Raw genomic sequence first — 25,591 nt, 5'->3', positions numbered from 1 at the left:
CAAAAATTATAGAGCACCAACAAAAAAAAAAATACTTAGATTAAATATTTCAAAGTTTGGAGAAATATAGAGGGATATACAAATGGATAAATAAAGATCAAAAGACATTCTGTTAAATTAAGAGTATATGGTAAGGCATTATAGTTTTAATGGCTCCGAAGTTATTTTCAATTTCCAGGAAAGTCTATTGCCTTTTCCTACTTGTGTTTATGAGGTCCTACTGACTGTCAATCCCAGCTTCTATAATAAATGGAGTTTGGGGGTCGAAGCTTAAAGGATAAGCTCTGGCTTGGACTATTACCTGGAGTTTGGGTTTGGTGTAATAGTGGCGGGTCAGGGTATAAAGTGGGGTTGACTTAGGTTTCAGGACTCAAGTAAAAGGGGAACTGGTGTCTGAGTCCATGGCCTAAGTGAGTATGAAACATCAAATCCAAAGAAGTGAGTGGAGAGCAAGAACAGAATGGGAAGACAGAGCCAGAGTTGGAGTTCCCTTAAGATAACAGCAGGCATAGGAGATGGGGGTCTTTCCTGGAATGCCTTTGACCCAGCCCATGTGTAGGAAAGGAGCTTTGGAGGGCAGCATACTAGTTCAAATACTGGAGGAGCTACTCCATGCAATGAATTCCTGAAGTGCAGCAGCTTTCCCTATTGATCAATCTCTACACCTGCACTATGCTTAAACCAATACTATGTGAATGTCTCCAACAACCCATCAGAGGGCCCGGCAGTATTTTTTTCCAGCTGCTGGTCCTATAAATGATTTTGCTCCCAAGTGACTCCTTACCCCTTAGCTTCTCTCTGTCTGCCACCTATGTGGAGATGCCCTTATAGGCAGGAACAAACAGGGCTGCAAGAGTTCCACACAGGGCAGACAGGACATGGTATTCTCCTTCCCCAATAATGATGGAGGAGAAAGCAATGGAGGAAGTGCTCTAAATCATTACTTAACAAGGGGAGGGAAACAAATTCTTCTAACCTAAGCCACATGCTAGTGAGAAGTTGTTCTTCGCACTGTGGTCTTTTAGGCAGTCACCCTGTGGCAGGATCATGAAGGTCACCTCTGCCTAAGCTCCAAATCCAGTTCAGAGCCCTCCCCCCCATCCAAAGGTGGAACTGGAAGGACTGGAGAATGACCGTTATGGTTTGGATCTGAAATGTCCCCAAGTCTCACGTGTCCAGAGGTGGTCCTGTGGGGAAGTGAAGGAATCATGGGGGCTCTGACCTCATCAGTGGATTAATTCATGGATGGCTGAATGGACTAGGGGCAGGGACCTAGTTAGAGGAAGAAGGTCACTGGGGTTGTGCTCTGGAAGGGTTTGTCTTCTCTCTGGACCTTTGCTCTCCTCTGCTCCCCAACTCCCGACTTCCTGGCTGCCATGAGCTGAGCGTTTCTTCCACCACACACTTCCGCCATGATGCTCTGCCTCATCCGAGAGCAGTGGAGCTGGCTGAACATGAACTAAAACCTCTGAAACCCTAAGTCAAAATCAGCCTTTCCTCCTTCAAACCACTCAGTGAAATATTTTGGTCACAGTGAGGAAAGCTGACTAATACAATGACTAATTCTCCCACCACATGACAGATACAGAAGAAGTAACCTCTATGGAGGCTGGAGCAAAAAGGGGCATAAAGAAGAGAGGAAACGAGGAAGAAGGTTCAGGCTCAATGGGGGTAGCCCTCAAGATTCTAAGACAAAGGCTCATGGCCATGGACAGAGCCCAGGGACCATTCCCTTAACCCTGTAATCCCAGCATACAGAAGGAGAACACCAAAAATGAGCATAGAGGAAAGTTGCTACCCCAGTAAGTGATGTTGAATACTTCTTCCAAATTATTTGTGGACCTAGGAAGAAAATGACAATGACAGATAATCTACATGTGACTATGCTACTGACAGTCAACTATGGACAGAAATACCACCCTGATACTTTTAACTACAATAGCTATATCTTAACCTCAAACTTAAGATCATATCTCTCAAACATTATAATACAGAGATATAAAAATAGAAATCATTATAGTAACACCATTTTTCATCTAAGCACATTTGTAGCCAGAATTATGATAAATCAGCATTTTATCATCCATTATATTAAACAGGATTTGATAATATACCCACCTTCTCTAGGAAGCAAAAGTCAGTGACAAGAAGAAAATTAAATATCAATTCATTCTCTCAGTTAAAGACAGCGAGAGCAGATCCTAATCATATCAGGATACAGACTTATTTCTTCTCTGTTGGGGCAACAGGAGGATCTTTAACTTCCTATGTGTTGAACTTCAGCACATCATGAAGCGATCATCTGGGAGTCATTCATGTACATGGGAACCCAGTAATCCTCAGCATACAGAATATAGCATGTTTGTGTGTGTATGCATGGGTGTGCCTGTGCATGTGCACACATTTGCAGGTAGATGCAAGTGAGTGAGCAAGACTGATTGGGGAAAGCTCAGCAAGCAAGCGGTCAGAAATCTGTTTTTAAAGGTCACTGCTGCAGGTTGAAAAGAAATAACTGAAGTCATTGTTTTAATCAGCCTCAGGCAAATTACAAGGGCAGAACCAAAAATCCATTAAACAGAGCAGGGGGGGAAAAAAAAACAGCACCAATTCTTCTACCAAGTAATTCTTACAGTAGACCCTTGGCATTTGAGGGTTTAATATTTGCAGTCCCAGCAAGCCCCAAGTCACCTGCAGGGGCATGACATGCTTGTCATTTTACTGAGACTCACAGCTGAGTTCATGGTCATGACAACCAATCAGGCCTTCCCTGCCTCCATTCATATTCCACAGAGTGGTTTCTCTTTTCTCAAGAACTCTTATGAAGTGATAAAATGCATGTTTCCAAGTCGGCTTCTCTAAACTTTAATGGTTAGATGATATAGCAGGTAATATTAATGAATTCAGAGTTTTGCAAAACTAGTTTGGGGAAGAAGTCCTTTTGAAGGTCAAGGAAATAGGAACTGACATCAAGGAAATGACCAAATTGTTTAAAAGCATCTCTAATAGATTAAGTAACAAGGTAACCTCCAAGTATTGTTCACAGAATTTTAAAGCTTTTTAACCTCCTTTAAGAGAATAAGCCTTGGATCCATAACTGCTTTATTGTACCTAAACCAAATAAATGAAATTTACCAGAAAAATTTAAATTCCAGTGGGGTTATGCATATACCATCATCAGCATCAGGGAATAGCCAAATATCACTTTTCCATAGGTGCCTCTATAGAGCTACATAGATATAGTCACACACACACACACACACACACACACACACACACACACACACACACCTATGATACACATGTAGTGAAACAGGAATGAATCTCAGCCAGGTTTTCCAAAAAGCTGCTATACTCAGAAAAGCTTAGACCCAGAAGAGGTGAGCTGGGGCCTTAGGATAAGCCCTCCTTCCTTCGGGCATGGTGCACCTTCTACTGTATCATGCTCAAACTCCCCATGATTCCAAGCCTTGTCTGGAGTATTCTTGAGTGCCATTTCATGGCATTTCATTGGCCACACTGTCCAGCACCATCTCCCGTCTGGCTTCTGTCTAGCACTATCTCCCATCTGCTCACTGAGGGGGTGTACATTTCCTGCTCTGGCTGCCTACCACTGTCCTCCCTATCCAGTCTCTCCCTTTTAAAACATTCCCATCGCCCTCTGACGTCATCCTCTTTGGCACCTGGCCCCAAGTTTCCCTTCTCTACCCCTCCCCTGCTCCAACCCTTGGTTTTCTCATCTCCCACCAATAGCTTTGCTCATTCTTCTCACATTCTGATCTCAGGGTTCCTCAACTTGTCAACACCTAAAAAACTTTTATTTCTTCTATGCTGAAGCTGACTATAAACTCATCTTTGCCGAGTTCCTAAGTATCTCTCAAACGTTTCCAAGATCTCGGTTCTACTCTCCCATTTCTCACCGTCCACCTCTGATTTGGCTCTTCGTCTCCATGGTAATCATAAGTACCAGGACAGGGCTCAGCCTCAAAGTCAATAAGCCTGTCTTCGCCTTCTTCGCAGTTCTTCTAGAGACCACAAGGATTGTTTGCTAACCTTGCTTTGTTATAGGCCAGACTATATGAGTAGTTACCAAACAGACTCTATTTTACCCTGAGACTCCATATCATGTAAGAAATGCTTCTCCCATGGGAAAGCCACACCTCTGTACCCATTAATAGTTACCAAGCATAGCATACTTGGCAACACAAAATAGCAATTGCTGTGGTAAAACTTCCTGATCACTTGTAACAGTTCCCTCCTTGCTGAAGTAGCAAGAATAGAGTCACTATGGCTATATGAGCAAGCATGTATGGCCATACAAGCAAGCAGGCATGGCCGTAGGGACTCCATCTCAACTGTTCTAGTCTCCACCTTAATATTTCTGTTACTGTTCCCGTGAAGAGACAGCTGTGGGACCCATTTCTGAGAAAACAAAATGAAAGCTGTTTTCAGCTAAATTAAAAAAAATATATATTGTCTTCTGTACTTTGTACCCCACAAAATGTACTCATCCCAGGATATGGTGGTCTTGGTGACCTATATGTCTTTGAAGTAGATTCTCGCCCCCACTGACCACCTGCTGGATGGTGGTCTAGCACCTGCTCAGACCCAAGATGTAGTTGACTGAGTTGTTCTGCTAACAGATTTTTTAGCTTCTGTATCTGTTTGCTTGCAGCTATGTCAACCTAGATGTGGTTTTTGCAGATTTGCCTTTAAATATCCTAAAATGCTCAGGCTCAGGGCTGTTCCTTGCAGAGATAGTTACGTGTCCATGTGTCCTGCAGGGAGTAGTCTCCCTCTGGCTGGCTAAATAAAGACTCTTCAATGTGGACAAAACTGGCACTTGATGTGTTTTCTAAGTGACCTGCCCCACAACAGCTTGACTGCCTTTCTTTTGTCCACGCATCAGGTCCATTGAAGCCAAGCTCCACCCTGGAGAAGACCACACAATCCCTTTTGTGGGTGACCACCCATGAGCGATGCTAAGCATTCTCTCTCAGCCTTGAGCCAAGGGGGTGTGGGTCTGGCATTGCATGCTGTGGGCTGCATGATGCAGGTGGCCTCCACCTCTGCTTGACAAAGAAGTCTGCTTTTTCATGGCTCTGGACTTACGGATTACCCGTTGGGGCTAGACCAGCCCATTCCCTTCCTAATTTGGTGAAGAACATTCTATTAAGAATTCTTTGTCAATTTCTGCATAAATAAAGGGATTCCTGGTGTATGCTTTGTCTTTGCTCTCTCGCCTTCTAGCATGATAGCAGGATGGGGAAGACTGCACAGGGGAAGGAAAAAGATCTTATGTAGAAGGAGACACTGAGACAGAAGAGAGGAGATAACAGAGGAAGCAAGAGGGAGTGGATCAAGGGTCCAAGCGGAAGGTTGGTTGGCCTTAGAGAGAAAAAACCTGTGAGTTGGGAAAGATGCATAAAAATACTCAGAAAATTTGAGGAAAGAAAGGAGATACTATGAGGAAGCTCAAGGTCACAGAGCCATCTCACCACACCACCCACCACCCCCGTTTTGTGAAAAAAATACTTCCATGTCTGTGTGGTCTTTTTGTTGCCAGCCCATACCTTGCAGAGGGATCCCGATTCTACCACCCCTGCGGGATGTAGGCAGTACCCCTTTCTCTATTCCTGTTCCTTGTTGCTAAAAGTCACCCCAGATGACAGATGGGAATGGTGGTGTTGGCGATGGTACATTTTCTTAGAGTTTCTAGTGTCTGATACTGTCCTGCATGCATCATCTTAAACACTGATAACTTCACTATACTGGAATGCTATTCAATTGCCTTCCACATTGGTTCTTGTTTTCTTTTCTTTCAGTACTAGGGATTGAACCTCGGGGCACTTTACCAGAGTTTACACCTCTAGATTTATTTTTTTTAAATTCTGAGACAGGGTCTCACTAAGTTGTCCAGGCTGGCCTCAAACTTGCAATTCTCCTGCTGAGCTCCCTGAGCTGTTAGGATTACAAGCACGCACAACCACACCTGTGTTTCTATATCGTTATCTCTATCATGAATGAATTCTTTATTATATTCCTCATAATGTCTATTTCAAAGGTTTAACACCTTTCTGGAATCCAAAGCCCACTCCCAATTCTGAGTTCACCTTGCTTCATGTTTTGGAAAGATAAGGATCTTACAACTTGAACTTCCTCATAGTATCTCCTTTATCTCCTCAAATTTTCCGAGAATTTTTATCTAACCTTTATTCATTGTTCCCAACGTACAGTTTTTTCTCTCTAAGGCCAACCAACCTTCCGCTTGAACCCTTGATCCACTCCCTCTTGCTTCCTCTGTTATCTCCTCTCTTCTGTCTCAGTCTCTCTGTCTACATAAGATCCTTTTCCTTCCCCTGTGCAGTCTTCCCCATCCTTTAAACCTGCCTTCTTCCCTGCAGTTATAGGCTTTTCTCTCCCCTAGAGAAAGTGCAAAAAGTGGTCAGGACCTTCTTTGCCTTTGGGGGAGCAGCCTTCCATGGGGCTGTAGGTTTCACTCCACTGGATCCCTTCTCAAAATTAACTCACTCTGGCAGAGGGGCCGTGGGAAGGACTGTTTGAACCTTTGGGGAATCTTGCAATGGGCAGAGAGCTGGAAGCTGTGTGTAATGTCTGTAAGTACTAGGCATTGCCTTTGATGGGATAGGGAGAGGGAGCAGTCTTTTTGACTTATCTCTTAGTGTTGGGCCATTTGTATTTGATTGCAGTGTGAACGAGGACAGGAAAGCAGCTCCATTTGGATAGGCTCTGATGTACTTTCCTCAGTCCCTACTCTTGCTTAACCAATCATCATGAAGTCCTGATAATACTGTCACCTTAACACCTTCAGCCACTTACACCCACCATGAAAGCTCACCCAGTCACCTGGTCCCTGCTGCACGCTGCTGTCAGAACGCCCTTCTGAAACACAACCTTGCTCCAACTCTTCAGGAGCTTCCCTGCCTCAGGAACAGGTCCAAGGTCCTGAGGTCCATCATGACCTGACCCTGCATACCTGCTCCCGCTTCTACCTGTTCCACACTGAGATCCAGTGATGTCAACCAATTGTTCACCCAATTCCCCAAGCCCAACCTCTCTCCAGCTCTCTCTCCTTTGCTCTTTGCCCTTTGCTCATCCTTTCCCCTCAACCCAGAAAAATCTCCTCCCCCAATTTTCTTCCATTCATTCTCCAGGACAATGCAAGCACCATCTTCCCCTGGTTCCAGGGGCCTTCTCCAAGCATCCTTATCCCAGGTTGGCTAGATGTCTTTTCCCAGGTGCGCTAGGGGCACCCCAGGCATTCTTTATCCAGGTATTTTTCATGTAAGCTGCTCTTATCTGATTCCTATCCATATCACACACCAGACTATTAGCTTTTTATCAGGAACTGCATCAAATTTCCCTTTGTAGTACCCATGTTTAGCATAGGGCCTACACACATAAATGTCTCTATAAAGAATAAATGAATAAATTAGATTTTGAATAAGAGACAGAAATTGATATCTTTAACATTTGATACACCTGAGTTCTATATATTGTCATGATTTTATATGGTAAAAAGATGAAATTTTCCATGGATTAAGGGCAAGAGGTAATTAGTGTTAAAAAGAGTTAAATAGATCATGTACACTACTCCTACTACTAACATTTGTTGACATTTAACTCTATCCCCAGCAATATTCTAAGCATTTTACATGAAGATTCAACCCTTAAAATAATCCCCATTTTATAGAAGAAACTTCAGAAAAGAAAAATTAACTTATCCAGTAAGTGGGTGAGCAGGGATTCAAGCCTGGCAGACTTAGTGGTTTTGATTCCTACATCTTCCTACTGCAGAGCCCTCTTTTTGCAGAAAAAAAAAAAATTAATGGGCATTTGATTCACTCAGCAATTATTCTTTGTTTTCTCCTTAATTATTCTATGTTACCTTAATTATTCTTTGTTTTTCCACCTTTACCGGAAACTCACAAATTTAAATATATCAATTTATCAACATTAAATGATGCCTGACATTTTTTCCTGGTGAACTCATAAAAACATCTATTTGGCTAACTCCTTGCCAGTTGCTAAAAGGAAGTCACCATGTGGGAAAGGTAGCCGGGTAAGTGTCAATTACACACATCGTGCTTCCTTTGGAATTAATTAATTTTTCTACCTCCTAAGGAAAGGGCTGTTTAAGGTATTGATGCCTATTTGTGAGGTTGTAATTTTTTTTAAGTGACTGTTCAAAGAAACCCAAACTACTGACTGAAACTCAAGATTATAAAGACCCCATGAGAAGCCTCTGCCACCTATGAGGCTTTGGACATCAAAGGGAGTTAACAAAGATAAAGAGAAATTAGAGGAAGCAAACGAGAGAGCACGAGAGAGATACAATTCTCTATGGTGAAAGGAGAAGAGTTTTTAAAAAGCGAACATAGATCTGGTCAGGTCAAGTCACCCAAACACGCAACGCTGGTTAACTTTCCAAAGGAGTCTTAGAAACTATTCTGCAGCAGATCTCAGAACAGGAAGCCAAGGAGGAGACACTGGATTTGACTTACCGTATTTAAGTGTTAGCTTTGTTTGGGGCTTGGTTTATGTTTTATTGTATTTCATTTTCCTTTGGGGTGGTTGTGCTGTGTCTGTGAAGGTGGGTGGTAGGGGGCCATTCCTGCTGTATAGGAACAAAAGCGAGGGAAGAAAGAGGATTTCAGTTCCCTGGGGCTTAAACACAAGTTCCCAGTGCTTCAAAAAGGCACCAAGCACAAGAATTGTTCTGTTTCTCTATCCAGAGGCAAGCCACAGAAATAGAAATGGCAGAGAAAAGAGGAAAGAGTAGGAAAAATTTATCCAAAATGGAATCTGGTGTTAGCTGGAGGAAATCAGCAAAATATAGTTACCTTGAAACTCTGCCTCTGGCTAGCTGTTGCCAATGTTTGACTTTTCGATTTGTAAACAGTTTTCTGCAGAATATATGAATATTTCTAGAACTTGTGACTGATGCTATTTCATTTTCTTCACCTCCAGTACTTCGGATGTCTTTTAATAATAATGGATTGAAGCTTATCTGTACCCTGGCTGGTTTTATAAAATCAAATAATTGCTGAGCAGAGGAAGTAGGTTTATTTGCATTTTTTTTTCCTTAAAGAGAAATTCTGCCACCCTCTGGACAGAAACTAAAGATCTATTTCTAAGTGACTCACCAAGAACACTGTTTTATGCACTTGCCCCAGAAAATAACATTTAAAAAAAAAATCTACCCTTTAAAAAAGGGAGGGAAAGAGGGGTGAGAACCACAGTTACTTTGATAACATAAACATTAGCTAAAAAATCACTTTAAAATGCTCAATTCACTCCAAGAGATCTTTAACAAAAGGGGAAAAGGTCTCAGAACACATTAAAGAAAAAAATGTTTAGAATTTAAAGAGTAAAATTTCCAAAAATCACTTTATAGCCTATATTTCTGTTCCCAAGTCTAAGACAGCCAAGTAAAGATTTTTCCACATAATCTCAGACATGGCTGCTTTCCTTTATTGGTCAAAAGAAAAATTTGCATTTTTATTAAATACAAATATATACATGTATCTATTGGTTTTTAGCGAGAGCAAACCAAACATGAGGGCAGTGAGATTTCAGCTATTTGAGAGAAATTAGCCAAAAAAGCACAAGCACAAAAGCACAAGCCTGCCTGCTCATCCACTGGGCGTGGAGTGCTTAATGTCACATAAATGAAACTTTCCAAAATGCAGGGACGTGATCATTACCAATAACAACACTGGGCAAATCAAAATACATGCCGTTTTTCTAAATAACGGGAGGGAGGATGCAGAATGACATGAAGTACCATACCTGATTTTAGCAGCAGAGTTTAGCTGCTTCTGCTCCTGGAGCACCCTGGCCAGCCGTTTTTGCAGGAATAAAACCTTCCCATGAGCTCCCTTAATAAATGGATGGTCGAGGAGATGCGTGACGGAAGGTCTCTTTTCAAAATCCTTAATAAGACACCTGTTTGTAAAAATCAACAAACAACCCAAAGTACAATGTTAGACACTCTGTTCCTCTGTGAATGTGGCAGAGAAGGGGCAAGAAGGCCTTATTTATACAAGTCGATCGCTGACCTTACCTAGCTCCTTCTTTATTAATGTAGACCAGAAAGTAGAAAAAACAGCTAATATTCTCATATTAGTTGAGTTAATTGATATATCAGAAATCTATTTTAGATTGTTTAAAATTAGTATCGAAAGCACAAATTTTGCCATCAATTTGCTTTGAAGTATTCAAAACATTAAAAAAAATGTCAGACAATATTCTGTCTGATTTTTCATTATAGAAAAGTGTTTTTGATGGAGTCAAGTTGATTAATCTATATATTTTATTTTAGAAGCATATAGAATTAAATACCATCACCTCAATTAAATTTTAAAACATGAAACATCCATTATTCGGTGATAGGGAAATGCATCAAGGGCTTTGTAAGGCAGGGAACGTCTCTTAAAACACAGAAAATCCAGCAGCTTGATTTCAAACGTCTTCTGAAAAGCAGAACAACCTCAGAACAGGAAGTGACCACCATATCCTTCAGATGAATTGGGATGGGATTGCGCAAACAGGGAACAAAACATCCATTCAAAATGGTAAAAATTGGGTTGCATTTGAACTCTGCGGTTAATTGGTTAAAACCGCACCAGTGTAACCACTTTCTGTTTCAGACTCAGTGCCCTTTTCAAAGAAAACAATGACTTAGTGCATTTTGCTGTGTGTTCTTTGTTACTGAAAATGATTTTGACACAAGAAAATTCCTCATGAAATGGAATCTGATGAATACCTCTCCAATTACCATCGCATTTCTATTCTGAGGAGCTGCCCTTGGTGAGCAGAAGAAATTTCAACATTCGCCCTGTTAAGCTAACAGTCTTTAGCTCACCTTGAAGGCTTAGGATAAATACTAGAGGCCATTCTGCCTACTCCTTGAAATAAACAGCTTCAGTTTACCCAAATGTGGCATGCCAGTGACATCTAAAAAACACTACATATTTTAAATAATTAAATGCATCCACAAATGGTCAAAAAGTCCAGCATCCCCTCTAGCACCTTTCAGAACATTTAAGCAGGATTCCTAAAACCATCCTCAACCCTGGGATTTACAAAAAGAACTTTAATCTGTGCAGTTTTCACCGCAAAACTCTTTCACATTCCTCACCTTCTAGTCCTGGAGGATATTCAGTGACTTTCCCAGCAGGCTGAGGATTGGCTCAAGGACCCCCTGCCTCTTGCAGCTGGAGCTTGCAGCTAGAAGAGCAAACAGCACCTAGAGGATCCCCATCCTCTGCCCCCAGGACTATAAATGCCACCTCTACCTTGCCATCAGAGAAAATCAATCATTTGACTTTTATAGGTTCAGAGTCTTTTGAATAACCTATTATTTTCCCTATCAACAATACAAAATCAATGCACAGGCCTAAAAAAAGACTGGTCCTGTCTTTTTTTATCAGCAGTCTTCCCTTGATGCCATGTCTATTCATCTGTCTATGTGACCACTGAAGGAAAATAAATGTGAATCACTGTTTCCTGAGAAGGAACCCCAGGGGTAGCTAGTTGATCAGTGATAAGGATGATGGCCAGTTTCCGTGGCTGGAGAGATGGTGTATGAAAACTTCTAAAATAAGAATGGTCACATGTCCTCTGAGGGTTTCTGCTGAAGAGAGACCTGGGGTTACACAACACCCCCTGGAGCCTCAGCAGGAACAACTGGAGCCCAGGATCTGCTGAATCCCCAGCTATAACTGCCCAGGGACAGTGGGCAGGTCACATCAAACAGGTTCCCAGACTGGAGTATCCCTATGCACAGGGACAGAAAACTCTCATAACAGCACTCACTCACACTTCTGGTTTTGCTTTCTTTCTGCATCAGCTTTGATGCTTCATCTAACTACCAGCAGGTACTTGTTGAAAAGGGAAAAAAGAGCAAAAGGACTGGGGCAGCCTCCTTCCCCGTGCCTAGCCCAGCATTTCAAATGAACAAACTTTTAGAGAGCTGGGGCTGAAAGGGAGACAAGTAGCCATTTTTTAAAAAAATTCATAGCATGTGAAGGGGACAGTGGACCAAAGCAGCCTCCAGGGACAGGCGTCCTGGGAGCATCAAGGAGAGGACTGAAGACGGGTCCTTCCAGGCACTTTGATAAGGAAAACTCCTTAAATAGAATTTGAGAGCACCTAGGAATCCCCTACTCCACCCAGCCTTATGAGAATAGGTCTCTGCTGGGTGGAGGGATGCAGCTGCAGGTAGTGTATCTTGTTTCACAATATTAGCACCCACTGGACAAGCAAGGCTTCCAATGCTGTTGCCAGGTCATTTGGCTTGTTGGAGAGACTCTGGATCACAGAGAAAGAGAAATGTGTGAATAATGAAGAGAGAATCAGACAAGGAAGAAACCCACATGTGAATCTGTTGTCTCGTGGAGATCCAAAAACTGGAAGGGATGATCAAGAGGATTTGTCAGTTCTCCATGCTTACTTACTAAGCACAGAGTGGGCTGAATGTCACACCGTGGAATCAGCAAAACTGAAACTTGGTGTGTAGGGGGACAAACGCTAAGCAGTGTATGACAATCCAACTGCACTGGAGGGTTTTAGGGGAAGGGCAAGAAGGCCTTGAGGGTACGACACTCCTGTGTACTTTTTCCGCCTGGGGGCAAAGAGCCAGACTGAAGTGGAATTACTATTGTACTAACAGAGGAAAGTTCTCCTCTTGGAGCAGATATGGCTGAAAGTCATACTAGATAACAGCATTGTATTACTTCATTTACTCTGCAAACACTTATTCCACAGCACCAGAATTAGTCAAAATAAACTAATTCATTAAAAAAAATTATGACCCTTTTCCTCAAGGAACTATAATCTTATTGGAAAGACAGAAGAATCAGAGAAGCATAGGAAACAGAAAAAAGCCAGTGTTTGCTTACATATTTAGGATGAGAACTAATAACATGAAAACAGGATTTCAGAGACACAGGGACCAAGATATTCTATTCTAATCCTCTGTTTCAAGAGGTGAGAACTGAGGTCAAGTCCTGATAGTGATAAAGCCAATGCTCCAAGTCCCATGGGAGAACCCCTCTTGCTCTGCAAAGCAATATGGGGGTGGAGCTGTGTCAGGGGAGCTCCAGTCAGGCTGGTTAAAATGGAACCAGGACTGGGGGGACTGATGTAAATTAGATTGGTGGAAAAAAGGTAGAAGACATGTCAGAGTGGAGGAATCGCACAAAGCAATGCAGCCACCTAGGAACATCTAGGAGTAATCACTGGCTTTAGTCCCTCGATTAACTTTTTATTGCTTTATTGCTTAATACTATGCAATTTGATGCCCCAAACTCTTACTGTTTAAGTGTGTCAGTTCATCTTTGCATCTGACTTTCCTTCCAGGCAGGGATTTAGTGAATGAAGATAGAACTGACTACCAGCATCATCAGAACTCTGGACAGCCTCCTTGTTCTTTTTAAAAACAAGATAGAAACCGCTCACCTGATTTGGAGAACAAACGCAAAAGAAACAAAGTGGAGTATGTGTATTCATTTCAAAATTGCTAATTAAGCCACAAATTGCAAATTTCAGATGCAGAATATCTTCCCCAACCAGGGGCTGAGCAAATTTTTACAAAAGGATGAATAAAATAAAGGGCAAATAAAAGTTGTGGGAATGGGTGCCAACCCATGTGAGTCTAGCTGGACAAGGCATTCAGCAAAAGAAAAAGAGAGACAGAAAGAAACAAACCCGTTTCCTGGTCAAAGAAGTTTGAGAAACATTGGTGATCCTCTAAAAAAAAAAAAAAAAAAGTGAGTTTGGAGTTTCATAATGTACACAAGCATCTTAAAAGTTCTCACAAGTACTGAGGTTAAAAAAGCCTCTTAATTTTGATTGAGACCATGTTTCAAACTTGACCACCACAGAACCTTGTTTTTTTATTTTTTCATCAATGGGTTTAGCAAATGACATCCTTAGAAGCTCTGCAGCCGGTGTTAGTAGAGTACTTTTAGAATGGGGGCAGAAATGAGCCTTCAGTTCAGTGGAAGAAGGGGAGAGGCACAGAGCCCTTAGTTAATGGTACATCTTGTGGGTTATTTGAGACAATGTCTCAAACAGGGAAGGACATCCTCAAGCTCAATTCCTCCCAGAGTTTTTTAATTCTAAATAGAACATTAAACAGGAACTATCTTTAGGGAAATTGCTTTTGTCCCCCTAAATCATAAGTAAATCTTTCATTTGCTGAATTTTTAATCTCTTTTTATAAAATTTAGGTCTAGATCAGTTTCTATGTGCTAAGAGACAAAACAACAGAATAGAAAAACACATTATGCTGTCAGACATAGGTAAGAGACCCTGCATTTACAAGGCCATGGTGGGTGGTTTGAATATGATAGAAAAATCCACCATAAGAAAAAAGGAGCAAATTTCAGCCTTGAAGGAAATCAATCCATTACCTAATTTGAAATTCTAGTACTTTCCATCATGCTTTCTTGGCTGAAGATTAATTCTCAGAATTCATTAGTGTCACCACATTAAACACAGGTTGTTGCAACCATTTGCAGCTATCTCCCAGCCTGGCTTATGCCCAAAACAGGCAAAAGGGACATTTTTTTTAGCAAGAAGCAAGTGGAGCTGAAGGCGCCTGAGGGCCCCCCTCCTTGCAGACCATAATGCACTGTCGCTGTATAAACTGCCATTTCATAACCAAAAATCCGGATGCTGCAAGGGGGAGCTATTTATCAAGAGTCACAGGCTGATGTTTACCCGTGAATAAACGCTCTTGGTATAGAGCAGCTGAAAAAGCAAAAACTAAAAATACTGGTGAACTTGATGAGAAAAGCGTGAGGAAAGGCAATCTCGTCCCACACAGCGGGGCAACACTAGATCAAAACTTGGGATTTATGTCTCTTCTCATTTCTTTATCAACATTCTGTCTTTCATACTTTCTGCAATTTTCTTGTAGGCTTGCTACTCGGATGGTTAAGTGTTCCCTGTCGGTACAGAATAGCTAAATGGTTTTTGATCTGAGCAAACATTTCCCTGCCCCGTGATTCACCATGCTGCCCTGCGGTTCCTATCATCCTCAAACAGCAGCCTGACTGACAAAGAGGCCTTCACATCAAGAGGAGAAAATCCTCCAGAGAATAGACTAATTATAGGCTAAATAGCAGAGCCCGGGGTACTTTGTCTTGGAAGAAAATTTCCATTCTGAAAGACAAGACTATGACAAACACAGGCATTTCCCCCCAAATGACTAATGCCTTAATTTAAGAAAATAAAAAGGCAGACTGAGAATCTTGACATTGCCTATGTTATTTCAGTAAACCACCATTTCTCTGGTGGAATAGGTAACTATGTTTCAGTTTTCCTGAAATTTACAAATATGGTATTTGGAAGTGGTGTATTAAGATCTGAAATTCCATGGTAACTTTACACCTGGGGTGGGGAGTTGGCAGGGTAGGAGTCCTCACCTGGAACAGGTAAATGAGATCTGGAGGACATAGTCAATGAGGCAGTTTTACAGTTATCAGAGAAGAACAGATGCTACTTACTTAAAAAAAAAAAAAAAAAAAAAAAGGCCTGAGAAGGTAGGAAGAAAGATTTTAGAACAGAAAACCCAGCCTGCCTTTGAAGTGGTAATAGGAACAGCTTCTGTCCTGCAAAATAGGAGAGAGAGGAAGGGTAGTTGCCATTTTGCCTGAGATCCCAAGGAGGGAGGCCTGAATGCAGGGTTGGGAAGAAGAGCAACTCAGCTTAGTACTAGGTACTTAGTACTTAGTACCTGCAGGCAGAGCTGTCGGCACCGTGGGTCCAGAGTGAGCTCAGATGAAAAGGAAATGGAAAAGGAAGAAACTGGGAGATGGACAAGAACCATTTTTCACACCCAGTAAAGAAGACTCAAAGAAGGTAAAGCAGGTAGGAGAGAAAAAATGTGGTGTGGTTTGAAACCCAACAACCAAATCTATGAACAAATAGCACAGAATCTCCCTTGAGAGTAAAGAAATGTGCACCAATGGAGCTGGAATTCTTAGAAGGGGCTAGAGGCCTGGCTGAGGCACACAGCTGCACTGTGTAACCCCAGAATGACCCAGTGGTACCAACTGAGTGAAACCTAGCGACACTCCTTTCACACTGTTTCTGATCCCTTGGGCCATTGTAAATAATTAGAAAAGCCCAGATTAACTGGTTGTGTCCCTAGAGAAGGACACTTCTAGGTCCTGAAGCACTGCCTGTCTGGGGACAGCCTGAGGGCCACAGATGGGAAGGAGAGTTTACACAGACATCAGTCTGGAGAAAACAGGGGACCATGTAGAAGTGTTAGTCAAATGAGATGAAGAGTTCACATGCTACAGCTCCGAGTCAAGCAGCAGGTGAAGATGAAGACGAAGCACAGGTTCAGGGTAAAGAGAGGCGAGTCCAAGGAGAAGCCAGAGGAAGACCTGAGGGTGGAGGTATTGCTTTATCATTTGTTGATGGGACTTAAGCTGTTCTTCCCAAGTGTCCCATGGCATTTGTAAGACTGGTTACAAGCATGCCTTCTGCTGGACATGATAGCAGCCCAGGGACATCCTGATTTTTGTGTCCTAGTACTCAGGTAGTCTTTAGGATGGTACTTGGTGGCCCCCAGTCACCGATTCACACTTCCTCTGTTTTCTTCATTTTTCTCTTCCTTAGTTGGGTTTTTGTGAAAAGCACTTGGCCGTTAAACAGGTATTTCTCCAAGGCAACTCCAGGCACGTGGAACAGTCAAGGCACCAGATAGCATGTGTCAGTACTTCAGGATGGAGCCCCAGCAGCTGGGTTATGAGATGTTGGTCTGATCAAGTTCCACCCTGTAGTTCCAAGGGCTGGAGAAGGTGTGATTATTGCAACTCAGAATCCTGCCAATTGCTGGATCTCTCAGTCCACAGTACGGCAGCTTCCCAGAAGCTGGTAGGCACTGCCACTGCCAGCATAGCTAGGCATCTCCTGCAGCACCCCAGCCACTGTCTCCTGGGCCTTTCCAAGGGATGAGATCGGTCATAGATCAGCCTTGACTTCTTTTAAAGGTCTTTGTTTAAGGTGAAGATTAAAGAAATATTTTCATGAAGTAGCCCAGGAAGATAAGGAGCACCAAAGGGCAAAGTGATAGGTGCATCCAGAGGAGGGTGTTTATGGAAAATGTGTGTGAGTTGGGGCAAGATAATCCAGAAGTTAGCAGGAAGTGAACTCAGGGATGCTTAACCACCAAGCCACATCCCCAGCCTTTTTACTTTTTATTTTGAGACAGGGTCTCACTAAGTTGTTTAGGGCCTTGCTAAGTTGCTGTGAATGGCTTTGAACTCATGATCCTCCTGCCTTAGACTCCTGAGCCACTGGGACTACAGGCATGCACCACAGCACCCCGTGGCAGATTCATTTTTTAAAGATACAATTGTTTTGTAGACACATCATCCTTAAAATAGTCTGTTGATGTATTTAAATAATATAAGCAATCACCAAAACCATTATTCTCCTAAAAATGAAACATGTAGTCATTCATTTTAAAAATATTGGGGCAATAATACACAGGGATTAAGAGCAAGGTATGGGGGGAGTGCTGGGGTTGTGGCTCAGCAGTAGAGTGCTCGCCTAGCACATGTGAGGCACTGGGTCCAATCCTCAGCACCGCATAAATAAATAAATAAATAAATAAAATGTATTATGTCCAACTACAACTAAAAAAAAATTTTTTTTTTGAAAAGAGCAAAGAATTATACACATATCTAATGCAGTTCCTCTTAGACATATGTGATGAAAGGCAAGTTTTACCTAAATTCACTGAGCCTCAAACTTATCTATAAAATGGTCATAAAGGTTGTTATAGGGAGTTAATAAGGTAATCTACATACATCACTTGGTACATAGTGACCACTTACTAATGCCAACTATATGGGCAAACCCTGCTTCAGGTGCTGGGGATACAAGAAATCAACTCCTGAGAGGAAGATAGTTGTGGCATAACCCAGTGAGCAGGATGAGAACCATACAAGGGTCTTAGTCCATTGGTGTGGCTATAACAGAATATCTGGAACTGGGTAATTTTAAATGAGCAGAAATTAATTTCTCAGTTGCAGAGACTGTGAAGCCCAAGATCAAATACCAGCAGGTGCAGTTGTGTGGTAAGGACTGCTCTCTGCTTCCAAAATGGTTTTTCCTGAGGGGAAGAAGTTGGGCCCTCACTGGGTGGGAGGGGAAGAACAAAGGAAATGAACTCCTTCCATTAAGCCCTGTTAAAAGAGGACCTAATCAGAGAGAGAGAGAGAGAGAGAGAGAGAGAGACACGCCCTCCTGACTAAATGCTCTGTGCAGGCCCCACCTCCTAATATAGCCCATATGCCTAATATAGCACATGGGCAGCACCTGAACTTCTGAGGGGTCAGTCAGACCACAAAAAAGCAATGTCAAGATGCAATGGCTCAAAAAATAAAGAAATAAAGAAATAAAGTACTGGTAACACACACACACACACACACACACACACACACACACACACAAAGATGCAATGGCTCCCTGAGTTAGATTTGAATAATACTATACCTGTTAATTATTCACTTTCTCGGGGCTGGGGTTGTGGCTCAGTGTTAAAGCACTTGCCTAGCATGTATGAGGCACTGGGTTCGATTTTCAGCATCACATAAAAATAAATAAAGGACAACCAACAACTAGTAAAATATTTTAAAAATTATTCACTTTCTCTTAGTGGGATCCGTACCTCTAAGGACAAAATTCCTGTTTGACAGATGTCCTAATCAAACTCTGCAAAGTTCTGGGGGTCTGGGGAGGGGGCTTTGAGGGGTCTGACAATTCAGCAAAAACAAAGACCTTGGGAATTTTCAAGTTCAAGCCTTTGGGTACTCTTGTTTTTGAATGTCTGGCTAATTTCTTTGATTCAAAAATCAATTTCCATTTTGACAAACAGTCATGGTCTGCTTCTTAGTCCAGGCTTAAGTGCCCAGGGACATACGAATTGTATTCTTTCCCCTTGATCCTGCTTGCCACTCTGCCCAGAATTAAATCCATAATTTTCATTTGTATGCATTTTCTCCTTACAGAGGGAAGAAATGGATGGTACCCAGCCATTCCTCATAAGAACTGAACAACCAGTTCCACAGTGCATGACTGTTACATGCTCAAGACCACCCCAGGACTGGGGTGGGGGCCAGGAGAGTGCAAAACAAACAAAGATATTGATAGGGAACACACAGACACGAGTGGTGGGAACAGGAGGTTAAGGGAACAATTCTATAAACTAGGCCCACTTTGCTGACTCCATATGCTTTCTTAAACTATGAATGTGTGTGTGTGTGTGTGTGTGTGTGTTTACACACATACACATATATATAACCTGCAGCCCTGCCTGACATAATTCAATAGGATAGGTAACATTCCTTAGCAAACAATCTGTTATCTGCAGGAGAAATATAGACCCAAAATGCAGACAAAAAGAACACAGGTTACCCTAAAGTGGGGAGACTTTTGTGACCCTTACGCAGACCTGATCCCAGAACTCAAGAACATAAGGATAATTTCTACTAATCATAAAATCTGTAAAAACAGGTTGTCATGTGCCGGGTGGGGTGGGGGACTTGAAAGTCTGATGTCATCCTACTGTCAATCAAAAGATAAGAGGTAGATATGTGTTGGACTCTGGAAACTTCCTTGAGAAACTCCCCCAATAAAACTGGAGGGCAGGAGGGATATGCATCTTTCACCTCTCTTAGATGACCCACCCTCTCTTTTAAGAGTGTCCCCTTTTCCCTTTCCTATCTCTTCAATAAACTCCTGCCGCTATTCTGAGTGACTCGTCTGAAAGCTCTCCAACATGACAGCAAGTGAGACAGGACAGCAGGGGCTGCCTCAGCTCAGTGGAATGGCTCGTGCCATGAGAAACTTAGCATCTTTTGGGGTAATACTGAACTTACACATATAAAATATTTAGAGAACAAGGTGATATTGAAATTATTGATTCATTCAAAAACACATTAGGTATTTGCTGTGAATGGCACTATACCAAGTGCTTGGAAGAAACACGCCTGGAGTAAGACACTGGCTCTCGCAGAATTAGGAAAAAGTAGCAGAACAGATACAGACATAAATAACCATAATTCAAGGATAAAATGAATAAGCACTAGAATAACTCAGGCAAAGTAAATTATTCTAGCTAGGAGAACAAGTATTTTACGGGAAAGATGATACTTGGGTCTTAAAGGACAAAGGGTACATCGAAAGTGCAGGGAGAAGCATTCAAGTGAAGGGTACAGAAACCCTTTGGGGAGGCCCATTGGTATAAAATGCAAGACTCAATCTGGGAACAGAATAGAACAGAATCCTGCAGAGGTAATAGATAAGAGTAAGAATCTGCCTTGGAACTTTTTTCTGGAACCTAAAAGGCCTTATGCAATGAGCTTGGGTTTGCTTTCTTAATCTTAGCCATACTGAAAGAGAGTTTTTAAGCAGAAAGATTACACAATTAGATCTTCCTTTAAAACAAACTGGTGGGGCTGGGGTTGTGGCTCAGTGGTAGAGCGTTCACCTAGTACGTGTGAGGCACTGAGTTCGATCCTCAGCACCACCATAAAAATGAAATAAAGACATTGTGTCCACCTACAACTAAAAAATAAATGTTTTTTAAAAACTGGCATCCAATTACAGAGTCAAATGGAGGAAGGAAGGGAGTTCTTTTAGGAAACACCCATTCAGCACAGAGGATCTGGGAGGGAAAGATGATGGTGTAGCTCTGGAAACTGAAGACAAGCCAAAAGTACAGAAAGAGAAGAGGAAAAAGTTGCTGGTGGAATCCGAGGCAAATTTCAATTTAATAGATGAACCCGCAGCTACATCTTTGTATACATGTATCTTTCACTTTCACTATCCACAGGAACATCTCTCAAAGGACCTCCAAACCTTGAAGTTGCCAATTCCAGGATCTCTTTTTAGTTCTCTTTGTGCTCAAGCGCTCTGCTCAGGCCTGGCTCACGGCCGCTGTTGAGCTGCCCTGCTTTCTTGAACATTTTCTTTCCTAGACGGCAGCAATGCTCCATCTCTCAGTCATTCTCTTACTTCTTGACCGCTCTTGCTCATTTATTTTCATTGCTGGGTAGAGCAAAGGACAAGGGCAGAGGAGATGCAGTATGCAGAGACAAGGAGCAGTGAGCATAGAATAGAAAGTGTTTGTGTCCACAGGCTTGGAACGTGCTTCTGGGCCACCACTCAGTTTGCCCAATGGATCAAATATGCTAACCAATCTTCAAGAAATTTGCATATCACCCGGGAAGGCCATCCCTAGCCTTGGGGACTCACAATCCCAAACAAGTCTGAAGATTCTACTGAAAACCAGTGAGTTTAACTCAAAGTGCATATTTGGCACTAAGTAAAAGTTACAAGTATAAGAAAATGAGTAAATACAACTGATTAATTATTGCAAATGATCTTTATAACAGTTTTAATGAGATATTAATTCACATACCATACAGTTCACCCATTTAAAATGTATAATTCAAAGCCTTTTTTTTGGTACTGGGGATTGATTGAACTCAGGGACACTCGACCACTGAGCCACATCCACAGCCCGATTTGGTATTTTATTTAGAAACAGGAGCTCACTGAGTTGCTTAGTGCCTCTCTTTTTGCTGAGACTGGCTCACAGCCCTTTTTTAAGAAATAAAGAACAGACATTTTTCCTTCCACATTGTCCATTTACACAGTTGTGCAACCTTTACCACAATCAGCTTAAGAACATTTTCATCACTCCAAAAAGAAACTCCGTACCTCTGTGCACTCACTCCCCACCCCATGTCCCTTTGACCTTCTCCATCTCAGGAAACTACTAATCTATTTTTCTATTTTTATAGATTTGCCTAATTTGGACATTTCTTATATGGGCATTTCTGTGACTGGTTTTTTTCACTTAGCATGTTTTCAAGGTTCATCTCTATCAGAACATACATTAATATTTCATTCCTCTATAATACTAAAAAATGTTCCATTGTATGGATAGACCACATTTTATTCATCCATTGATCAGTTGATAGGTTTGGGGGATTATTATTAAGCTATTACAAATTAATGTTATACCCATTTCTGTGTTTTTGTGTGCACATATTTTCATTTCTCCTGGATGTACTCCTAGGAGTGGAATAGCTTTATGTTTACTTTTTGAAGAACTACCAGACTGTTTTCCAGAGCAGCTGTGTTGTCTTACATTCCCACTAGTAGGGTATGCAATTGATTTTTAATACTTTGTCCTGTTCCAGAAATAATTCCAGGCATCTTACAATAACAGGTGTTTCAATGAAGGTATATGTAATGACGCAAAAATAAAGCAAATGGTAAATTTGGGAAGAAAAATAGAATTTGGAATGCTAAATAAATGACTTTGTCAGAGAGGTCCACAAATTTGGCTCTAGTCTTCCAAGCGGACAATGTGGAAGGAAAAATGTCTGTCTTTATTTCTTAAAATCCATTCTAGACAAACAGACTAGCTGCTTAGAGAACAGTGATAATTGGTAATGAGACTAAAGATAAGCTCTCCTGGGTTTTCACAGAAAGGACTGCAAGTAATGTAATGGATACTGTTTCTCTCTGGTAAACATGGCCATGAGTTCCATAGAGTATTTTTTTTTTCTTTCTTCCTTCCTTCCTTCCTTTCTTTCTTTTTTTCTTTCTTTCCAGCAGTGCTGGGGATTGAACCCAGGTCATCACGCATTCTAGGCAAACACTCTAACCACTGAGCCACCTCTCCAGTCAGAGAGCTATTTTTTTTTTCCTCTTTTAAAATTGGTACATTGTCGTTGTACATGATGATGGGATTTGTTGCTACATATTCATACATGCACACAATATAACAGTGTAATTTGGTCAATATCATTTTGTAGTATTCCCCCTTTCCTTTTCCTCCTCCCTCCCCCTGGTCCCTTTCATAGGGTTGTTTCTTAGAGTGCTCTTCAATCCTAACTAATGCCTAATACCAAAGAATCATCTAGCAAAAAATTCATCCTGGGTGGCCAATACAAAGAGGCACAGACCTCTGATCTTAATCCAGGGCTAACCCTACAAGAGACCTGGTGAACTTTTACAGGCTCAGGCCCCTGATTCCTAATAGCGTGGAAAGCAGCACTCACGCTGGCAGCCATCAAGTGAAGGAAAGGCAGGTGCCACGGCACACGTGCTGATTATACAAAGTCCAAGAAGAAGATTGCAGGGAAAGTTTATTCCTTGAATTGAGAGCAGCCCAGAGGAAGGAGCAATTTTATCCCTACTGTGGGAGCTGGGGGAGGGGGAGAGGACTGAGCATCCCAAGTGGGTGTGGAAACAACAGGGCAGTCAGTTTGCCTCTAAATGATGCTGATAATGGTTCCAGCAAGAATTTCAAGCTGGAATCCATGGTGGGGATAAGATATTCACAAGTGTCCTGGGGTCGCTATCACCCACACTTTGTGTCCTTCCCTCAATGTGTGTTCTTTGGATATAGACGTAAGTGGATTCAACATTCCCCTGTGGGTCACCAATTCCATGCCTATTGTTGATGGTATGAACATCACACTGGGGCAATGAGTCAAGTCAGACTTTCCTAACAATCTCACCACTCCTGAAAAACCTGGAAAAAAAATCTCATCAGATCACATGGAGTTGTGAATGTTTTATGCAACTCTGGATCGTACACAGCTACTGACGGACTGTCTTGGTTCATGTTCCTGAGGACACAAATTGTCACAGTTTCTGTCACTCATTATCCCCCTTCTGAGTCAGAAAGTTTCAAAGGACAATGAACTACAAGGCCCAGATTGGTACTGCTGCTGCCCCTTGGAAAGAGAACTCTTCCTGAGGAAGTGGCCACCCAAGGAAGCCTGTGAGTATTGCTTCTGTGTGTGCTTTTAGACCGAGAAATGAATACGTCACCCCCCAGGGATGTCAATCCAGTGCCTTGTCCAAGCACTAAATTTTGTAAGATACAATATTTTTCTTTTTTAGGCAAGGGAATGAATAAAGACACAGACTGCCAAAGAGAGTCTGGGGAGTCCTTAAAACTCCCCCATTAGCATGATGGAGCAGTACAGCTCCATCTATTACATCAAAGCCTCATCAGAGGCCCTAATCCTCTCTGAAAGGAACTCTCAGGCAGCCAAGCTATTAATTTGCTGAATAATAGGCCATCTGATTAACCCTTGAAAAGCAAAGCACAGGCACTGCAGGCAACAAATGTTCCCAGGGGCTGAGAATGAAGGAGGAGGCCTTTGGAACAGTTTCCACTGCAGTGTTAGGGAACCAGCGCTAAGCCTAGGTTTTCTGAATGGTTAGCTTTCTGCTTTCCTTCCCCATTGCCCCATTCTCTCTCCCTAGAGCATGCTGATTCCCTTCCCTGGTACTGTAGTGTGTCCTGAGCTTCAAGCCAGCCACATACTCGGTGACGTGCTTAGATAGGTGATGTGGAACTTCCATGTCACAGAATAGACCCACAGCTGCAAATCAGTGACAATAAAGACTCTTTTAAGAACATTTACCCAGGACTGGAGTTGTGGCTCAACAGTAGAGCCCTTGCCTGGCATGTGTGAGGCCCTGGGTTTGATCCTCAACACTTCACATAAATAAATAAATAAATAAATTATTTTTAAAAAAATCCATGGACAACTAAAAAAATATTTTTAAAAAAGTCAAAAATCAGTTCTATCTCCAAAATAATATATTGCAATTATTCTGCTGTCTTAAAATAGGAATAGGAAAAAATGGGAACAGAAAGCTTTCTCAAAAAGAAATAAACATTAGAAGTACTCAAGAAGTTCATCATGACACAGTAAGGAATTAGTTAACCTTTGACAATACTCTTTCTTCATGAGAGCTACAATATTAAACAAAACTACATGAGAAAAAGTTTGATAATTAATGCTTCCAAAGCACAAAACTTATTAAAAAGCTAATGTAATCAAGATAATCAGTTATTGGTATAGCAACAGACACACAGGCAATAGAATTGAGAACACAGAAATAAATTAAAAAAAAAAAAAAGAGAACATTTACACACCCACATCTGCTCTAGGGCAGGTCACATGTGTTCTGGGGAAAATAGAAAAGGAGGCAGAATCCACAGCTGGGTAAAAAGAGGGGGTGTGGGTCGCTAGCTTGGGCGTGAATGGGATCACTTCTAACTCAACAAGAGATGCCTAGCATGGAACCAGGTTGATTCTTTTATGGGATCCTGCTGCTAGAGGTAGACAACTGGATGCTATGTTGCCAAGGACAGGTAACAGGTAAGCTGGCTGGAGGGTTTCACTTGGTGTGCTTTAATAAATCACATTCACATCAGCCTTTCTGCTGGTTGTATCAGATAATGAGATGAATGATTGAATGTATGACACGACGGTCAATTATCATGTGGAGGATATAAATTCTATTGTGCTGAGGACATTTATCTCTGTATTGATCTGGCTTTGCTAGCAAGGATCATAAATTACTAGCCTTCCACAATCGTATGATAAATACTCTAATAACACAATGCCACCGACTGTTTTCCCAATAAATTCCCTTATGTTTTCAGTTAGAAACATGCAGGGTTTATTTTATTTTACTATAGATTTTAATTTTTAGAGCA

At 41.8% G+C, this 25,591-nt stretch overlaps 1 protein-coding gene across 9 annotated transcripts in view; it reads right to left on the bottom strand.

The window, feature by feature from the left end:
* Positions 1–25,591, bottom strand: part of Myo3b (myosin IIIB) — a 505,529-nt gene that overhangs the window by 337,919 nt on the left and 142,019 nt on the right. For all 9 annotated transcript variants that reach the window (XM_078017569.1, XM_078017565.1, XM_078017563.1 and 6 more), the window contains one exon: positions 9,811–9,966. In XM_078017569.1, coding sequence (XP_077873695.1) covers positions 9,811–9,966 — 156 coding nt within the window. The remainder of the gene's footprint in view (positions 1–9,810; positions 9,967–25,591) is intronic.

Source organism: Ictidomys tridecemlineatus, chromosome 7 (assembly GCF_052094955.1).
Source record: "Ictidomys tridecemlineatus isolate mIctTri1 chromosome 7, mIctTri1.hap1, whole genome shotgun sequence".
NCBI classification, from domain to species: domain Eukaryota; kingdom Metazoa; phylum Chordata; class Mammalia; order Rodentia; family Sciuridae; genus Ictidomys; species Ictidomys tridecemlineatus.
This window is presented reverse-complemented; position numbering and strand designations above follow the sequence as displayed.